Below are 21,458 nucleotides of genomic sequence, written 5' to 3'. Positions count from 1 at the left end.
CCTCTGTACAGTATTTTCACAATAAAAAAAAATAAAAGAAAGATTATAAAAAGACCAGGATGTTACTGTAGTCAAAATACTATGCAAATCAGGAGAGTAGTAGAGTCAAAGCATTCTAAGGGCTCTAAAGTAATCAGAAAGTTATTGCTGCTAGGTGCTGATGGCTCATACCTGCAAATCTAGTTTTTTAGGAGCCAGCTAAAGCCAGTTGGGGCAGAAAAAGTCTGTAAGACTCTATTTACAATTAGCCAGTAAAAAAGATGGACTTAAAGTATGGCTCAAATGGTAGAACACCAACCATGAGCAAGCTAGCTGAGCAAATGAGGCCCTGAGGCCCCAATACTAGCCTCTCTCCCAATTAAAAAAATGACTGATCCTAATATTATACTGTAAATTAAATAGGATAGTTTCTCCCGACTACACAAATCAGAACAGAAATACAAGAGTATCACAAATTAGTAGAAAGTAAAATAATGGAATAAGAGATAAATTCCTAATCTCTCAACAACAAGCCATGAAGGGAAAGCTAAAGCATGAGAAAAAGTCAAATAGAAAGAAAATGTAAATAACAAAAATACAAACACATCACTGACAAAGATCAATATTACATGTGTTCAATTCTTCAGGTAAAATAAAATCTGAGCTATATGCTCCATATACACATACTTACAATGTGATGACACAGAAATGTAGAAATTTTAAGCAAGCTAATATATAAAATATTTACCAGGTAAATAATTAAAGATAAGATGATGGAGCTATGCCATTTTAGACAAAATAAGAAAAACTGACAACCGATGAAAGGGTTTTCATATATCGAGTAAAGGTTTCTAGATTTGTACATTCCTAATAACAATTGTTTTAAAGTATTAAAAGTATGTTTTTCAACAACTGGCTGAATAAAGTAACTGATAAGATAAACAGACTAAAAGAACAAAACTAGTAAGTAGCCAAATAGTTGTAGATTTTAATTATAAAACAGACAAGCTTAAATTAATGGACACACAAAATCTTATAAATTCCACATTTTAGGTTTGGAGTCTTTAGCTCCTTAATGTTCCTACCCTTGAGATTCAAATGTCTATTTCCTCTCTTCTTGATTCTGGGCAAACTTTAGGGACTCATCTACATGCAGTAGAAACAGCACTGAATAATTCCCAAGGCTGAGCCAGAAATAGCTGGGTATATACCTTGTTATTGGAGGATTGACTGCTTGGAAGGAAGCTAGATATTCTGTCAAAGAACCAGATTATTCACAAGTCATGGACCTGTAGAACTCTATGGAACTGTTCCAGATGACAGCCAGAATCAACTACCACAGTGAATGAATCAAAAGCAAGTTAGAAAAATATTGCTATTATAACTTCTACTCAGTATTATACTGGCAATTCTGTTTCAATAGGGAAGAAAATAAAGGATAAATATGAAAAGAACAAAATTGTTTTTATTTTTAGGTATTAATATTTACAAAGGTATTAAAAATCATCTACAAACAAATTATACAAAGGTTTCATTTATCCCCTTTTTAAACTCAGTCAACGGAACTCCAAGCAGTGTTTTTGTAGGACTGTAATGAGTTTAAAAAGCAAAGGTTCAAGAATAGCTAAGGTATATATACTCGTTAAAAAACCTACTAAGTTGTGGAACTTGCTCTGACAGCTATCAAGACTTACAAGATAGCTGTAGTAACTGAGATGATGTGGGACTAAGAAGGGATATTTAATTGACAAGAGAGTAGAGTCATGTATATATAGAAGTCTATATATGATAGATCTGGTATTGCAGACGAGTTGATAATTTTTTGTTCTTTTTTTTGTTGGTCATAGGGCTTGAACTCAGAGCCTGGGCGCTATCCCTCAGCTCTTCAGCTCAAGGCTAGCTCTCTACCACTTGAGCCACAGTGCCACTTCCAGCTTTTTCTGCTTATGTAGTCCTGAGAAATCCAACCCAGGGCCTCAGGCATGCAAGGCAAGCACTCTACCACTGAGCCACCTTCCCAGCCCTTGCAGACCAGTTGAAAGAGATGAGAGCCACTTCCATATTAGAAAACAATAAAATGAATTTCTACATAAAACCCATGCAAACTTATTTACTACAACACCAATAACCTCTTAAAATTTTAAGAAAATACAAAATAATATGGAATTCTGAAGATGTACATGCTTTTGATGAAATAACTGCTGGCCCAAGCCTGTAGAAGTAAATAGATAAATCATAAACTGCTGAAAGATCTTATCAGTACATTTAATCAAAGATAGCCAGGATACAAAAAGAAACCAGTACAAAAAAAAACTTTTCAATAGTTTTTATCTTTATGAAAATGACATTCAACAGAGGTTTAAAAAAAAACCATAAACATGCACTTAAAAAAAGACAAACTAGTTAATAAATAGATGTAAAAATGTGTTGCCTCATGAGTAACCTGATGAATGGAAGTGAGAGTAGAATGACATCTCTTTATCTATAACCTTTTAAAAAGTCTAATTTTATCAGACTGGCAAGGAAGTAGACAGTATTTTTATAGTCTAACAGAAGCGTATCAAATATAGAAAATGATCTATCTATCACAATCTAGAGAAGTTAATAATATGTAAACACTGAAAGAGGGTAATTTCAGTTGAAATAATCCCAGGGCTCTAAATCTCACTTTACACTCTGATGGTATAAGCTGACAGTATCCCATAATCAGTAAAATAGCAAAAACCATCTTCATAATTTCTAAATCCCTTTATGGGGTCAATATTAACCTTGCTGAGAACTATCATCTCAAAGGATCCATCACACATGTGCATAGACGATATGTTCCTATAAGCACTGCTCACAATAATAAGGGATAAGAAAAAAATGACAAAATTATATAAGTATGAGTAGGAAGGGGGCAGATGAATGGCAATAGGTAGGTAGGGTGAATATGGTCAAGACACTTTGCATGTATGTGTGAAAAGGCAGAAAGGAAACTTGATGAGATTGGGTTGGGAAGATGGTTACATAATTGTAACCACCCAATTATAATGATGATACTCTTAACTATACTGTTGCTACTACTACTAAACAGCAGTAATTATTCATAGAGCATTCAAAATGTGCCAAACACTGGTAAATAAACTGCATGTATCACCACAAATAACTTCCAACAATCTGCAAGTGAAGTGATGATTATTCCAATTTCTTAGGCAGAAATTGATGCTTTGTAAGCTTATAGAATTTGTTTAAGATGACAGAGCTAATACATAGAAATGCTGGTATTCAAGTCCAGTATCTAATATTTGTATAAAAGAAACTAGTTTTTTGGTCAGTCATGGGACTTGAACTCAGGGCCTGGGTGCTGAAGATAAATTCTTCTTTTTTGTCTTTTATTTTTTTGGGGCAGTTGTGGGGCTTGAACTCTGGGCCTGAGCGCTGTCCCTCAGCATTTTAGCTCAAGACTAGCCTTCTATCACTTGAGTCACAGCACCACTTCTGGTTTTCTGAATGGTTTATTGGAGATAAGAGTCTCACAGACTTTCCTCCTTGGGCTGGCTTTGAACCACAATCTTCAGATCTCAGCCTCTTGAGTAGCTAGGATTATAGGCATGAGCCACTGGGGCCACCCACCTTGAAGATAAACTCTTAAAAGAATGAAAGTGAGCTAGAGAAGTATAGCTTAATGGTAGGACTTGCCAACCATAGTACAAAACCCTGGGTTCAATCCAAGCACCACATAAAAACAATATAAATTTTTATAAAATACCTGACGTTTTAGAGAGATCAACTCCATATCCAGTTGCCGCAGGATGGTGTTGGCTGCATTGGGGCTACAGGAAACAGCTACTACATCTTCTTGGGTTAAATACATGCCTTTTGGAGGACGACACTTAGAACGTTGAGAATGATGGCGATGTTGTAAACTCTGATACTCTCTCCTTCCAAGGCCAATTTTGCTAGTTTGGACAGGTTGTTCAGTATTACCCTAAAAGAATAAAGATAGCATAATTGGTCCTTTCATGTTTGTAAGTGTATATTATCTGAAAAATGCTTCCAATCAATTATATTATGTATAGGTTCAAATGAGCACACATGCACGCACACACACAGTCACATATACACACATACACACTCCAACCATTCACTAGTTGATGGGGAAGATACAGCATAATACCATAATATATTCTTGGTTAATCATTCAATCATATGTTTGGTTTCTAGACCCTTTGGACTATAAATAAATTAAATAGTAAGATTCTATTCTTCTGTGCTTCCCTAAACAGTAAAGGGCAAAGAAACTAAACTCCTCAAACTACGTTTTATTATGTACAATTTTTTTTTAAAGATAAGAAAGAAGTCAGGTGCTGGTGGTTCATGCCTGTAATCCTGGCTACTCAACAGGTTGAGATCTGAGAATTGAAGTTCAAAGCCAGCATTGGCAGGAAAATGCACGAGGCCCTTATCGCCAATTAAGCAGGAAATGGAAGTGTGGCTCAAGTGGCAGAGCACCATCTTGAGTGAAAAAAACTAAGTAAGAGTGCAAGGCCTGGCGTTCAAGGCCCTCCTACTGTCCCCTAAAAAGATAAACAGAAAAGGGATTAATTAGAAATTACATGTGGCAGTTTAGGCATCTGGTAAAAAAGAGGACACATTTTACTTTTAGAATTACTGAGGAAGAATTATGTCTCTAAAGTTTTAAAAAGTAGAAGCAGAGCAGTGGTGACTAAAATATGTAATCCTAGCTACTCAAGAGGCTGAGGTTTTAAGTACTCTCAAGCAGGCAGACTTGGTTTCCAAAATAAAAATCAAAAAGCAGGGCTGACTTATGTAACTGTAACCCCTTTTGTATATCAACTTTATAATAAAATTAAATAAAAACAAAAGGCAGGGTTAGACATGTGGTTTAAGCAGTAGAGTGTCAGCTGATCAATTAAGCTGAGCAAGTGGGTCCTGAGTTCACACTCCCAGAATCACCAGAAAAAGATACAAGACTAAAACAAAAGAAAAAAATGTACAGAAGTCAACTGATACTATTTCTAAATTCCAAATTCATGAATAAAATATCAATTTATGCCTCACTGAAGATTCTAAGAATAATGACCATGAAATATTAAGTAGTATAGCATTATTACTTGCAATAGTATTCTTTGCTTCTGAGAGAAGAATTTATTAAAACCTTTTTCATCTATTAGGTAGAAGTTTATCACTGAACAGATTTAATAATGCAATTCTTTAATAACTGAGTAAAATTATGAAAATTTTCTAATAGAGCATAATTTTATTACTTAAAATTCAATACCCCAAATACAATACCCCTCTTAGTGTTAGCACCCTGAAAGGTGCTGGATTCAGTATTCTTAAAACTCTTAAAATTTGGGACTGGGAAGGTGGCTCAGTGGTAGAGTGCTTGCCTTGCATGAGGCACATGAAGTCATGGGTTTGATTCCTCAGTACCACATAAACAGAAAACGCTGGAAGTGGCGCTGTGGCTCAAGTGGTAGAGCACTAGCCTTGAGCTGAAGAGCTGAGGGACAGTGCCCAGGCCCAGAGTTCAGGCCACATGACCAGACCAAAAAAACAAAAGCCCCCCAAAACTCTTAAAATTTGTTTGAGCTGTCAGGGAAGTAAGGAAATTCCTCTGAGGCCAGAAATGATGGGAAAGCAATAACCAAAAGGAATAAGCAAGTATTCAGGAGCTAGCATTTGTCTAAAAAGCTATAGGCAGGCTTCAATGGATAATTGGAAAATAGACAAATAGAGAAAGCCAGAATGCTGGAAGAGGAACTTCATCATTGTGTGAAGTAGACAAAAAGTATCCTAGCTCGGCAGATGGAAAGGATGAGGGATTCATGCCTCTTTCACTCTTGGCTTGGTGGAAAAAACAGAAAAATTAAAAAATCTCTCTTGAGAATCCCTAACAACTAGATTGACTTCAGGCAAGTTAAAGGCCTAAATTTATATCATCTCTCTGGCCAAAAAGCCTCAACCCAAAATTTGTTTAAACTATCTCAGGTTGGAAGTACCTATAGACAAATGCAAATGCCCTGTAGATTATATTTTAAAATCATACTTCATAAATGTGTTTATGACCAACAGATTCTTGACTAAATGAACTGCTAAAAGATGTATTTCAGAAAACAGGCAAATATTTTCAAAGAAAAGATAAAGATATGGTCAATAAAGAATGCTATAAATCCTAATAAACATTGGCTATATGTTAACTGGAAAGATTAAAAAAATTGTATGTCCCTCCCCCACAGTATAACCCCTGCTTTCACTGTATTTGATGTCGGTATAATTTGTGGAGGGGAAGGGGAAAAACCAATTGTTTAAATAGGGATACAGGTGGACCCATTGCAACAATGAGATATACAAGTCGTTATATCAAAAACGAACTTTACAACTTTCGTGGGGGGGGAGGGGTGAGGATTGGGTGGGGGCAAGGGGAGGATGGGAAGGGATGGGAAGGGGAAACAAAGGAGGAGGCTACAATGCTTGATAAGAAATGTACTCATTATCTTGCCCATGTAATTGTAACTCCTCCTCTGTACAGTATTTTCACAATAAAAAAAAATAAAAGAAAGATTATAAAAAGACCAGGATGTTACTGTAGTCAAAATACTATGCAAATCAGGAGAGTAGTAGAGTCAAAGCATTCTAAGGGCTCTAAAGTAATCAGAAAGTTATTGCTGCTAGGTGCTGATGGCTCATACCTGCAAATCTAGTTTTTTAGGAGCCAGCTAAAGCCAGTTGGGGCAGAAAAAGTCTGTAAGACTCTATTTACAATTAGCCAGTAAAAAAGATGGACTTAAAGTATGGCTCAAATGGTAGAACACCAACCATGAGCAAGCTAGCTGAGCAAATGAGGCCCTGAGGCCCCAATACTAGCCTCTCTCCCAATTAAAAAAATGACTGATCCTAATATTATACTGTAAATTAAATAGGATAGTTTCTCCCGACTACACAAATCAGAACAGAAATACAAGAGTATCACAAATTAGTAGAAAGTAAAATAATGGAATAAGAGATAAATTCCTAATCTCTCAACAACAAGCCATGAAGGGAAAGCTAAAGCATGAGAAAAAGTCAAATAGAAAGAAAATGTAAATAACAAAAATACAAACACATCACTGACAAAGATCAATATTACATGTGTTCAATTCTTCAGGTAAAATAAAATCTGAGCTATATGCTCCATATACACATACTTACAATGTGATGACACAGAAATGTAGAAATTTTAAGCAAGCTAATATATAAAATATTTACCAGGTAAATAATTAAAGATAAGATGATGGAGCTATGCCATTTTAGACAAAATAAGAAAAACTGACAACCGATGAAAGGGTTTTCATATATCGAGTAAAGGTTTCTAGATTTGTACATTCCTAATAACAATTGTTTTAAAGTATTAAAAGTATGTTTTTCAACAACTGGCTGAATAAAGTAACTGATAAGATAAACAGACTAAAAGAACAAAACTAGTAAGTAGCCAAATAGTTGTAGATTTTAATTATAAAACAGACAAGCTTAAATTAATGGACACACAAAATCTTATAAATTCCACATTTTAGGTTTGGAGTCTTTAGCTCCTTAATGTTCCTACCCTTGAGATTCAAATGTCTATTTCCTCTCTTCTTGATTCTGGGCAAACTTTAGGGACTCATCTACATGCAGTAGAAACAGCACTGAATAATTCCCAAGGCTGAGCCAGAAATAGCTGGGTATATACCTTGTTATTGGAGGATTGACTGCTTGGAAGGAAGCTAGATATTCTGTCAAAGAACCAGATTATTCACAAGTCATGGACCTGTAGAACTCTATGGAACTGTTCCAGATGACAGCCAGAATCAACTACCACAGTGAATGAATCAAAAGCAAGTTAGAAAAATATTGCTATTATAACTTCTACTCAGTATTATACTGGCAATTCTGTTTCAATAGGGAAGAAAATAAAGGATAAATATGAAAAGAACAAAATTGTTTTTATTTTTAGGTATTAATATTTACAAAGGTATTAAAAATCATCTACAAACAAATTATACAAAGGTTTCATTTATCCCCTTTTTAAACTCAGTCAACGGAACTCCAAGCAGTGTTTTTGTAGGACTGTAATGAGTTTAAAAAGCAAAGGTTCAAGAATAGCTAAGGTATATATACTCGTTAAAAAACCTACTAAGTTGTGGAACTTGCTCTGACAGCTATCAAGACTTACAAGATAGCTGTAGTAACTGAGATGATGTGGGACTAAGAAGGGATATTTAATTGACAAGAGAGTAGAGTCATGTATATATAGAAGTCTATATATGATAGATCTGGTATTGCAGACGAGTTGATAATTTTTTGTTCTTTTTTTTGTTGGTCATAGGGCTTGAACTCAGAGCCTGGGCGCTATCCCTCAGCTCTTCAGCTCAAGGCTAGCTCTCTACCACTTGAGCCACAGTGCCACTTCCAGCTTTTTCTGCTTATGTAGTCCTGAGAAATCCAACCCAGGGCCTCAGGCATGCAAGGCAAGCACTCTACCACTGAGCCACCTTCCCAGCCCTTGCAGACCAGTTGAAAGAGATGAGAGCCACTTCCATATTAGAAAACAATAAAATGAATTTCTACATAAAACCCATGCAAACTTATTTACTACAACACCAATAACCTCTTAAAATTTTAAGAAAATACAAAATAATATGGAATTCTGAAGATGTACATGCTTTTGATGAAATAACTGCTGGCCCAAGCCTGTAGAAGTAAATAGATAAATCATAAACTGCTGAAAGATCTTATCAGTACATTTAATCAAAGATAGCCAGGATACAAAAAGAAACCAGTACAAAAAAAAACTTTTCAATAGTTTTTATCTTTATGAAAATGACATTCAACAGAGGTTTAAAAAAAAACCATAAACATGCACTTAAAAAAAGACAAACTAGTTAATAAATAGATGTAAAAATGTGTTGCCTCATGAGTAACCTGATGAATGGAAGTGAGAGTAGAATGACATCTCTTTATCTATAACCTTTTAAAAAGTCTAATTTTATCAGACTGGCAAGGAAGTAGACAGTATTTTTATAGTCTAACAGAAGCGTATCAAATATAGAAAATGATCTATCTATCACAATCTAGAGAAGTTAATAATATGTAAACACTGAAAGAGGGTAATTTCAGTTGAAATAATCCCAGGGCTCTAAATCTCACTTTACACTCTGATGGTATAAGCTGACAGTATCCCATAATCAGTAAAATAGCAAAAACCATCTTCATAATTTCTAAATCCCTTTATGGGGTCAATATTAACCTTGCTGAGAACTATCATCTCAAAGGATCCATCACACATGTGCATAGACGATATGTTCCTATAAGCACTGCTCACAATAATAAGGGATAAGAAATAATGTCCAGAAAGGTGAGCAAGAGTAGGAATTTGTAGTATTTATATATATATATATATACATATATATGTACACACACATACACACATACACAATAGGATACCATACTATAGCTATGACAATACATTGTCAAAATAATTTGTTTCTTAAGCTCAGTAATGGACATTCTAATATTTGTTTTATTATAATTCTTTAAAACTGTACATATGCATAATATATGTAGTACATAATGTTTCAAAGCTAAAAAGTTTCTAAATGATGTTAACAACAGGTAACAGCAGACATAAGGATCTGCATTAAAGGCCATAATTTTGTATCTTTCCTTGCCTAATGTTTCTATCAGTTGTGAAAGTACACAGAAATGAGTGAAGCTGCTGGCTATGAAGTGCTAGCCTTTCAAACCTCACAATATTTTTCAGTATTTGTTAATTTACACTCATCTCGTATTTACTAACAGGATGAGAAAACAGGCAAATACAAGGTCAAATAAAGATATATAATCTTCATAGTTGGGAAAAATAGTATTCTCTCTCCATATTTTTTTTAGGAAAAATATGTGAAACCATATTGCTCAACTCTATACTTGTATAATAATCAAAGTTTTATAAAATGTATTCTAATTCATTATAATAATTTTACTGAATGTTTACTATTTATCAGACTCTAGAAATAAAAAGATAAGTGAAACAGCTCTTACAGAGCTTGCTATCCAGGAAAAAGCAGGTATGTGTATGGGAGAGGACTATGAGTAAACTGCTTAGAATAATTAATAACACAATACAGACTTAAGAAAAAAAAGGATGCCTGTAAAACTAAGGCACAAATAGATTTTTTAAAAAAAAAAGTCTACATCTTATATATTTATGATGAATTTTCTATGCAGATTTGGGAAGAAATTCCAGCAAAAGGAATCAAAATAACATGAGCCTGGGAAGTAAAATATAAAATATGTGTGATGGGATGGGAAATGCATAATAGGTTAGTTTGTCTAGTCCTCCTGCAGACAAAACCACAGGATTCCAGCAGATGAAAAGATATCATTGCAAACAAGATCAGTGGACTGAAAGGGTGGGGTGCAAAATCCGGGGAGATAGCAACAAGACAGAAAATAGCTAAAAGTAGGGTAGTCAAAAAAGAACAGAGAGAACGGAAAAAAATTTACAATTATTTGAGAGGAACAAAAGTAGTAATGACAAACTGAATAAAGTAAGTGGAAAGAAAATAGATGTCACTAAAATGAAGGCACAATAGTATAGACAGGAATCAACAGAAGGTGGTTCAAAGTAAAAGATTATTTCCTTATCTATTTTTTGATGCTATGTAGCTCAAAGCTTCAACCTCATGATCTTCCCCAGTGATAGCATGACAGGTTTGTGGCACCATACCTGGCTAAAAGTAAAAGATTTCCAAGAAGGGAAGGTTTGGTACTATGAAATAATATAAGCACAAGTAGAATACAATAGGTAATCAATCAGTCATTGGATGTGACAGTTAGGTCACTGGTCTATCTGCTGGCAGTTTCAGTGAAGGGGTGAGACAGAAACAGGCTAACGAAGGCAGATTCAATGGGGAAACTGTTATATAGTTGCTATAGAGATACAGGATAGTTGCTTAGATTAAAAAAAAAACTTGTATTAAAGATTTACTGTGTCCTACATACTTGAAAAGAATCAGATCTTTTTATATTACCAAGAAAAAAAATCAAGAGTAAGAGGCACTAAGAACTATCCTGAGATGGGAAGCTAGTTTATTTTTGTAGTAGCACCAATTTACATAATAGTGTCATTTTTCTCTTACAATGCCTCCCAATACAAGAATGCAACTAATACAACATTTTGGGTTTATATTTAAGGCTATAAAAGATATAGAAGAAGAGTAAGGGAAATGGAAAAGAAAGGTGAAGTTGGGGGCAGGGAGGCTGATGAAGAAAATACCAAGGAATTTGAGACTACGTATCAGTAGAAAGGAAATTAGGAAAATATCAACTTCAGGTAGATAGAGTAGGATTTTTAAAATTCATTAATAGAAGAGTTTAAAGTAATGATAGGGCCAAAATGGGACATGAAACTGAGTATAAGAGGAAGCTGCTCAAGTGGTAGACAACCTGTCTAGTTCAATCTCCTGTATCATCAAAAAATAATAAATCTTAACTTAGCCAGGTACTGATGGCCAATCCTTGTAATCTTAGCTACTCAGGACGCTGAGATCTGAGGAGTATGGTTTGGAGCCAGCCAGCTTGGGGAGGAAAGTCCAAGAGACTGTTATCTCCAATTAAACACTAAAAAAGCTGGAAGTAGAGCTATGGCTCAAGTAGTAGAATGCTAAGCTTGAGAGAAAAAGCTCAGAGGCAGTGCCCAGGCCTTGAGTTCAAGCCCCAGGACCAGCACAAAAAAAAAAAAAGGGGACTGACAAGTCATCATTAAATGGGATGAGGTCACACATTTACTAAATAAACTTAGATCTACTGTCTTAATTTCAATACCATCCTTACTGTTTCTAAATTGCCTGTTCTTCATAAGCATTTTGATCACACTTTTTTTATAACTATGTAATTCCTTGTTTTATTAAACATCATGTGTATTAATTTTGCCTTTCCTTAATGACTTTACTACATGAGTTTACTAATGACTTTGCTATAATATAGAGCACAATGTTTCCAAGAGATACTGGGTAACAAAACCAGAAACTTTAATTTTACATATAAGAGTAGTTTTATTTCTTTTCCATGAATTAAATTAGGAATTACGGCGAGTCTTTCCTAATTCCTAATACTTAAAAACAGTGGCTAACTGAAAGTTCTACCTATTACTGAATTCTTTTAACCCTCTAATTAGCATTGAAATTTACTACCTCCTAAAATCATTATATGAAGAAGTTTTTCAGCTGGGAACTGGTGGTTCATGCCTGTAATACTAGCTACTCAGGAGCCTGCTAAGAGGATCATACTTTGAAGCCAGCCCAGGTAGGAAAGTCTGAAAGACTTTAATCTCCAATTAACTATTAAAAAGTCACAAGTGCAGCTGTGGCTCAAGTGGTAGAGCACTAGCCTTGAGAAAAACTTAGGGACAGCACCTAGGCCCTAAGGACTGACACACTGACACTGACACTGATATTCACACACACACACACACACACACACACACACACACACACACACAGACACACACACACACACATACTTATTACTTAATATGAACTACTATGCATTTTTCTTGAATAGTTTTGTAGAACAATGACAAAAACTCCTAATGATCATTACCTCTTTCTTGGCTTCTTTTTTAGGATCATAATCACTATCATTTCCATCCATTGGATGTGTTTCTTCCATATCATCATCACTGAAAGAAACAAAGAAATAATACTTAATTCTCTTTTATTTTATTTTATCCCTGTTCTCTTACCAAACTGTCATGTACCTTCTAATTTTACTAAATATTCTTTAACAGAACAGGAACTTTCATTGTGATGATGAATTTGCAAATTATATTTTATACTGTTTGAAACATTTATTCTTTGTGACGTAAAGAGTCATTTTAGCAAAAATTTCTAGCTAAAAAATAAAGCTAATCAATGGAAAAGAGATTTAGAAAGACACGTATTATGAGAAAGAGAACATATACAATTTGATATAATACTAATTTTAGTTCTCCAGTTGGATTATAGAGATAGACAAAAGCCAAGAAACAAACTGAGTTCATACCACCAGAAAGACAATTACAATAATGGGAACTTTGGTTCCACAGAAATATTTCTCTAATACTAAATATATTCACTGAATATACCAAGAGTAAAAAAGCATTTATGATTATAGTCTAGAGATGAAGGAGAATTCTCACTACTAAGACTTCTAACCACTTGGCTCAGCCTGTGACAGTAGAAGTACTTAAAGTACTGGAATAATTTTTTTCTTTATGGAATATAAGCAATTCAATGCGAAGTCCCTAACAATGTAACTAAATTAAGGTATCCAACCTACCTGTCACCCTGATTATGTCTATTGGCTAGTTTACGAGCCTGTCGATCCATTAAACTTGTCCTAGAGCGAGTTTTTTTCCAAGAATAGTAATATTTTACAAGGCTTGCAATTGTCTTATCTGGAAGCTTAAAAAGAAATCCTGTTAATATTAGCAAGTTTTATTCATAAACTCTGATTAACAAGATACATAATTGATATTCTTTGATAATAAAGACAAAAATGAAAAATATTTTAGGGCTACTTTATAAATTATGAGCTAAAAAGGTGCTGTACTCCAATACCCCAATGTCACTGGTACATTTGAATTAATATTACTTTTTGCTCTGAGGAAAAGGATGATGTCATGAACTAACTTTGAATGGCCTAACAAGTTTCTAACCATGTAAATATGCATTTTCCTTAAAAGGCTACTCAGTTACTCCCTCTAACATAAGTTGGAATTTTTAAGCTATAATCAAATTCACCATATTAAGTTACAATTTAGGATTTTTACTATAGTTGCTAAGTTGTACTGTGAACTCTAATTCTATAACATTTTTATAACCTCAAAGAGAAATTCTACACCCATTAGAAGTCATTCCCTGTTCTTTCCTTCCCCCTTCCCTGGTAAACACTAATTGACTTCTGGTCTGTGAGGATTTACCTGCATATTTCATGTAAATGTAATCATATAATATATGGCCTTTTGAATCTGGCCTCTTTCACAGAGCATAATGTTTAAGAAGTACTTTCCATTCTTACAGTGTTTTTTTAAATATTTGGACATATTCAGGTCTTAAAAATGGTAAATAATGTAAACAAGAGTTTAACTAAAGTCTTTGAATAAAGTGATTAATGATCTTATTGGCAAATTCCCTACCCAAAATATTCTCTTCAATTATGGAAGAAACCTAGATGTATTTGTAAACATCTAATTTTCACTTTTGATTAAAATGCATTAACTTCTCAGATTTGTATCATTTTGACACTGTACTAAAATTTTAAGAATTAGAAATGTAAAGCAGTGATTCTAATCACCCTCACCCACAAAAAAAGACAGCATTACTGAAATTAATACAACAATTTTTAATGGGCTTTCTAGAATAAACATGATTTTAAAAAGTGGACTTAAAGTAGGAAATAAAATTCTACTATCAACAAAGTGACATATTCAAAAATAAAGTTGAAAATATGATAACCCTGGAATAACAAAACTATTACATATGTAAGTCAAAATAAACTAAGAAACAAAGTAGCACATGACTATCATGCACCAAAAACTGTATTAATACAACCATATGCAAATATACTTTGAAGTACTTCAAAAAGCTTTTTTAAAATAAATGGTAAAATCGGTTTTTTGTATTTAATAATTAGGAAATATTCAATAAGATATCATTCAGGAATGAAATCACAATAAGACCAAAATTACCATACCATTTGCTGAATCCTGTGAAAGCTCTTCCCATGAAAACTAAAGGCTTGTTCAAATAGGACTTTATCTTCCACTGTCCACTCATCCGGAAAGGGAGTGAAATTAGGGAGATCAGCAAGTGACTTCTCAATGTTATGCTTATGCCAGAACAACATGCCAAGTGCCTTTGAAGAGAAATCATTCCCCTTTCGTTTCAATCGATTTATGTTCCATCATACTTAGGAAAGTTAAATATAAATTCAGTTAAAAATTTAAGCCTATGACTTCAACTCAAGATACATGGACAGTTTAGGGCTTTTAATCAGGAATGTCCAAATAGCAGACCTTTTTTATTTAAATCAAGGCTTATTTAAATCAAGGCTTCAGAACAGAAAATGTATATACATCCCATATGTGCTGAGGAAAAACTGAGCTGAAAAGTGACTTTAATTTCTAAAGTAGGTTTCTAGGGTTACACTTTTACCTATATCTACTATTTTTCAATGTGTAAGGGAAATGTTAACAGGAAAATATCCAGTACATCAGTATGTGAATGAAACCAATACTTGAATAAAACTATCAATTATAACTCAACACCAGAAATGCTCAGTTGGGACACAGAAGGAAATTATGTAAGTTTTAACTTTTTAGAAGTGTATTATAATCTGCAATTCTTAAAATTTAATATTTTATCACATATATTTTTAAAGATCTTTTTTTAACCTATTGTATATAGAATTACCAGAAGGCATATAAATAACTTCAATGACTCAATTGCCATGTTACAAAAAAGCCTGAAACATCCTATTTACAAAAATTCCATATTTCCCTCTCTATTATAATAGGAATTTATCATTATAGGTTATTAAGTATCATTTAAGGATACACTTTCATTCTTCAAAAGGGATACAGCATATTAAAATACTAGTAATTTTCTGTACTTTGATAACAGACCTTTACATAAACATGAAAATGAACACAAACAAAAATGTTTTGAGGGGCTGGGAAGGTGGCTCAGTGGTAGAGCGCTTGCCTTGCATGCATGAGGCCCTGAGTTCGATTCCTCAGCACCACATAAGCAAAAAGAAGTGGCACTGTGGCTCAAGTGTAGAGCACTAGCCTTGAGCTGAAGAGCTGAGGGACAGTGCCCAGGCCCAGAGTTCAGGCCCCATGACCGGACCCCCCCCAAAAAAAAAGTTTTGAAAGAATAATTTTTCCAAATATACACTAAACAGAAAAACAAGGTTTAAGAACAAGATAGACAAATCAAAGGCTTTGAAATCCACAAATAACTTGTGTTTAGATAAAATAATACGTAATTTCATGAAGTTTGTCAAGTTACTAAGTATAAAGTTACTTGATAACAAGTTTATAGAAACTTTATCTTTTTAAAAAAATTTCACTGATAGCAAATCTGTTTTACTATTAGTTATGATAAAGTTGAAATAATACTTAGTTGAAATGATGTGAGAATCTCTACTTCAAAAGCAGGGTACATATCTCTAGTGCTAGTAATTTGGAAGATTTAAGCAAGATTACTTGAAACCAGGAGTTTGAGGCTCCCTGGGCAATAGAATGAGACTGTATCGCAAAAAAAAAAAAAGATTGTCTACATACCTGTTCGACATTGTAGCCATGTTTCTCCTTTGCAATTGCAATATATTCATCCACTGCAATGAAAAAAAAGGTAGATAATTATTTTCTTTAAATCATTTGCCCAGGACTGCTTTTTCTTTTAAAATGGCAAGATTACATAATTTATTATTCCAGGGATAAAACAACAGCCAAATTATCTTCCATTTACAAAAAGAGAATGATATAAATAGGACTAGAAGCTCACATAATTTGAAATTTTATTTAGTATCTCTAATTTTATTTAAATCTCTAAGATAATGTATGATGTATTTACTAAATTTGATGTTGCTGTAATTAGTTTTGTATATTGAAAAAGACCAAACTGTGATTAGACAAAATTACAGTGTAAAATACTAATTTTTTTGGGGGGGTGCTAGGGCTAGGGCTTGAACTCAGAGCCTGGGCATTAACCCTAAGGTCCGCTTCAGGTTTTTTGGTGGTTATTTTAAGAGTCTCATGGACTATCCTGCTTAGGCTAGCTTCAAACTTGGATTCTCAGATCTGTTTCCTGATTAGCTAGGATTACAAGTATAAGCCATTAGTGCCCAGCTAAAATGATTTATTTTCCTTTAGTCTTTACTTGAACCGACTCATGTTTTAAAACCCTTTCTCACTCTTAAAAGTTGGTCTAGCTACAATCTACCAGGGCTGGATTTTCTGTTTGTTGCTAATTTTCTGATTTTGGTTGAGTAATATAAAATTTTATATCTAGTTTCCTCCCTGTGATAAAACAACAGTATCTTCCTTCAATGATTAAGGGAATTAATATACAAAAGTACTCAAGACAGCACTAGGCATTTTAAGTACTTGTCAGTATTGACTACTATTATTGGTCAGTACAGTTTAATAAATGAATGTGTTATTACAACAACTACTGCTAAAAATAGCAACTTTTAAAAAATAAATTCTATTTTATCTATTCTAGTTTAAGCTTTTGGTACAGAAAGTCCGAATACTACATTTTACTTAGAATCTGTATCACTTAGATACATGATAGGGCTCAATATATACCAAGTTTAGCAATAGTATCTTATAGTTGTGTAGATAGAAAACTAAACAATACCAATTGACCAAAGGTTCTCAACCTTGGCTATGTGTTAGAATCAGTGAGAGAGCCTTAAAAAATAAGATGGTTAGGCTTCACCATTGAAAATATAGATTTAATTAGTTTGAGATAGACTATACATTAGTGCTTCTTAAGGCAATACAATTGATTCCAATGAACAATCAGGGTTGAAAATCATTACCCTAGTCCTTCAGTGAACATTCCACATGGAAATACTAACTTTCCAGATTTTGTTTTTGATTTTGCTAAGAAATGCACCATTGAATAAAACAAGGTCAGTTTGTGAAGGAAATATTTGGAGGTAATATAGACTGAAAATTAACAGTATCTTTTCAGATTTTCAGTATACAGTTCCAACTATTTCATGTTTCCTATCAGGAATGCAGTTTTAAATTTTAGTTCTCTATTTTATTACTAAACATGATTAAATTTACTATGCACATGATATATAGGACATTGTTAATTTTCCTGAAAATAAGCCATAATGAGACATCTTTAAGATGTTAGTAAATATATTTAAAAAACAAGCTTATTTTATAGCCACTAGAATAGCTGCTCAGTGTTGTTGCTGTTGTTATTTAATAAATTTAATGACAACTGAATGGAGGGGTGGAATCTTAGTGCTGTTACCTGCACGTTTCCTATATCTGATGTGCCGCAAAGGATCAGGTCCGCTACATCACACTGAAGTCTAAAGCCACACCATGATTCAAGAAGTGCATGATCAATGATCCAGGAGGTCTCCGTCCAGAAATGGAGAGCACAAAGTTGACCTGATGGCTGCTGAAGTCAGTTCTTTCCCCTCGCCTCTTTAAAATGGTAATGATAGTGGGCTCTTTGAAGTTTGAAGGTATTCTTTTACAGCTTCATAGACTGAGGAAAAGCCTGTGTAGATGTCTACATAGTAACTCCCTCCCCTGCTTGAGGACTTAAGCAGCAATGCCATCAGATCCTACTTTTTTTTCATTCTTCATGTGCCAGAAATAAATTGGAATGATCAACCCACTATCTTTCAAAAGGAAAAACATTCTGACATAATAACCTCTATTAAAAACTTTATGAGGCTCTAAAAGATTCACTAACAAATATATGGAACTTGCTGATAAATCTCTGTTGACCTAATATTCAATCTTAGAAAACTTACATTTGGCATCTGGGACAGTGTGATAGGGAGACCATACAAGCATCCCTCCATTGTCTTTATCTGTATACTTTGTTGCACCTGGGGAAAAATATAAATTACTTTGAGTATGATGGGTTTTATTCACATTCAAGCACGTATAAGGTAAATTTTGTTTTAGTACAAACCTGCAAAGACAAAGGACAGAAAAACAAAGAGAAGAAAAACATTCACAGTAATGATAATATCTTATTTATAAAAATTAAGGCCAGGTGCAGGGGTTCATGCTTGTAATCCCAGCTACTCAGGAGATGGAGATCACGAGGTGTATGGTTCCAGGTCAGCTCAAGCAAAAATTAGTGTGACTTTATCTGAACAAACAAGCCAGGTACAGTGGAACACAGCTACTTGGCAGGCTGCAAGCAGGAAGACCTCAAGGATAGTCCTGGGCAAAAAGCAAGACAATCTGAAAACCTAACAGAAAGGGATGGGGGCATGGCTCATGTCAGCAAGTACAAGGCCCTGACCTCAAACCCCAGTACATACATACATACATACATACATACATAAACACACACAGACATAAAAAAAGAAAAAAGAAAATTTTCAAATGCTGATGGTTGGCCACTTTAAATCTTTCTGAAGTAAATTACGTATTTCTACTTCTTGACAGAGTAATAAATTTGACCTAAGTGTCTTTAATATTACTTAGGGAACAAGATTAAACATGCTTTTTAAACTAGAGAATGCCACAGGCATTCGAGATACCTCAGTTTACCTCATATCTAAATGGGTCTAGAATGCTGTAATTTTAGAGTACTAGTGTTTGCTTTCATTTAAAATTTTATTACTCAATAGGTCTGTTTTTTAAGCTTAATTTTATTACATTTCCTGTTTACACAAATATTCACTCTGTATAGGTTAAAGGCAAAAATAATGCCATTTAATTTTAATCGGAAGGTACACTTGAGTCTAGACATGTAATTCTCAGTCTAGAAGTATTCTATCATTTCCTAAAGTATTTCTAGTATGTTAAAATCTAGAATGTCAGAAAAACTCAACTCTGTATGAAAAGAAAGCCTGACACAGCTACCCAGGTACAATTATATATTTGTAGGTATTTTAGTACTTGGTAGTCTTTCTTGTTTCTACCTAATTGTTGGCCATAAAATTAACACTAGCAACAAACTAAGCAATGCTCCCACAAGTTTTTATGACACTTTTTTTTTATGAATATGTAGTAACATTTTTTATGTGTGTGGCAGTCCTGGGGTTTAAACTCAGGGCTTGGTTGCTGTTCTTGAGCTTTTCTGCTCAAGGCTAGTGCTCTACCACTTGAGCTACAGCTCCACTACAGGTTTTTGTTTTGTAGTTAATTGGAGATAAGAGTCTCTTGGACTTTCCTGACTGGGCTGGCTTTGAACTGTCATTCTCAGATCTCAGCTTCCTGAATAGTGAGTATTATAGGTAGAGCCACTGGTGGCTGATTCGTAACCTACTTTTATAAGTTAACAATAGCTACTACTAATGGCCAGAACCCAAAACTTATTCCTGTAATGTATTAATTCTGAGGTTAAATTATGATTGTTTATAAGTTTACAAGGCATTTGGAATAAAGAACATACATTCAGGGGTGTAAGGGAACCTACTACAATCTTCATACAAAGTTATCAGGCAATAATTGAGTGCCATTCAATGATGGATTTGGTTTTTTTGGTTGCTATTGTTTGTTCTGCTGGTCCTGGAGCTTGAACACTGGGCTCTGTCCCTGAGCTTTTTGCTAAAGGCTAACCCTCTACTACTCGAGCCACAGAGCCACTTCCAGTTTTTTCTGAGTAGTTTATTGGAGATGAGTCTCACAAGAAGTGGTACTGTGGCACAAGTGGTAGAACACTAGTCTTAAGCACAAAGAGGCTTAGGGACAGCACCCAGGCCCTGAATTCAAGCCCCATGACCACCACCACCAACAACAAAGAGTCACATGGACATTCCTGCTTGGGATGGCTTCAAACCTTGACCCTCAAATCTTAGCTTTTTGAGTATCTAGGATTAAAGGCATGAGCTACCAGCACCTGGCTAATTTTTTTAAGTCATCATATATCACTATGTTCAATCAACAAACTTAAAGAATCATACTGTATTAGTAAAAATTAGATAAAATTATTTGAAATCTGTATTTTATGGTAAGAAAAAAAACTAAGGATGGAGAAAAGAGTAAAAAGAATGTTATCTAAGTATTAGAAAACAATAATTACAAAATAAATCTAAAAGCAAAATGTTCTGTATTTGTGCTGTATCTTTAAGGCAAAAACAGGAAATCTGAATCTGAAAAATGTAAACAATAGGTACATTAACTGAAATTTATAGTTAAGGGAAATAGATTTTGAGACATCCATTGAAATTTTTAATTTGTCAGGGTATGGTCATATGTGCCTGTAATCCCAGCACTTGGGTGTTAGAAGCAAGGGGATCAGTAAGTGAAAGGCTAGCCTTGGACTATACAGTAAAATACTGTCTCAAAACAAACCTTCAATATCAGCAGGGGATGGTGCCACATACTTGCAATGCCAGCACTTAGGAGGCTAAGGTAGGATGATCACAAGTTCAAAGCTAGCTTAGACACTGGCAAGTTTAAGGCCAGTCTGAGCTACATAGCAACTTTGTCTCAAAAAAACCCAACCAACCAAAATGACAACAAAAACACAACCAGTCAACCAACCAAAAACCCATGTATAAAAGAAATACGTATTAACCTATATATATAATTTTAAACATGTAATAAAATACATAAATGTAAAACAGCCAACCCATTCCACAGAAATTAGAAATATTATATAAAGTTGACTAGAAACTAACATAATAAAATCTAACTTCATTTTTTAACATGAAACTGATTCTGTACAATATACTGTGACAATAAG

The 21,458-nt window shown here is 34.1% G+C and overlaps 1 protein-coding gene across 1 annotated transcript in view; it reads right to left on the bottom strand.

The window, feature by feature from the left end:
- The window catches only part of Rcor3 (REST corepressor 3), a 44,779-nt gene extending 26,704 nt beyond the window's left edge, over window positions 1–18,075 (bottom strand). Inside the window, exons 1-6 of the mRNA XM_013015258.1 lie at window positions 18,048–18,075; window positions 16,334–16,386; window positions 14,740–14,901; window positions 13,324–13,448; window positions 12,607–12,685; window positions 3,731–3,949 (exon numbers count right to left, since the gene is read on the bottom strand). Coding sequence (XP_012870712.1) covers window positions 3,731–3,949; window positions 12,607–12,685; window positions 13,324–13,448; window positions 14,740–14,892 — 576 coding nt within the window. The 5' untranslated portion in view covers window positions 14,893–14,901; window positions 16,334–16,386; window positions 18,048–18,075. The remainder of the gene's footprint in view (window positions 1–3,730; window positions 3,950–12,606; window positions 12,686–13,323; window positions 13,449–14,739; window positions 14,902–16,333; window positions 16,387–18,047) is intronic.
- Between the last annotated feature and the right edge of the window lie 3,383 nt (window positions 18,076–21,458).

The sequence above is a fragment of the Dipodomys ordii genome, unplaced genomic scaffold (assembly GCF_000151885.1).
Source record: "Dipodomys ordii isolate 6190 unplaced genomic scaffold, Dord_2.0 Scaffold26, whole genome shotgun sequence".
In the NCBI taxonomy this organism is placed as follows: Eukaryota; Metazoa; Chordata; class Mammalia; order Rodentia; family Heteromyidae; genus Dipodomys; species Dipodomys ordii.
Note: the sequence above shows the minus strand (reverse complement) of the source record. Positions and strands in the feature narration are given on the sequence as shown.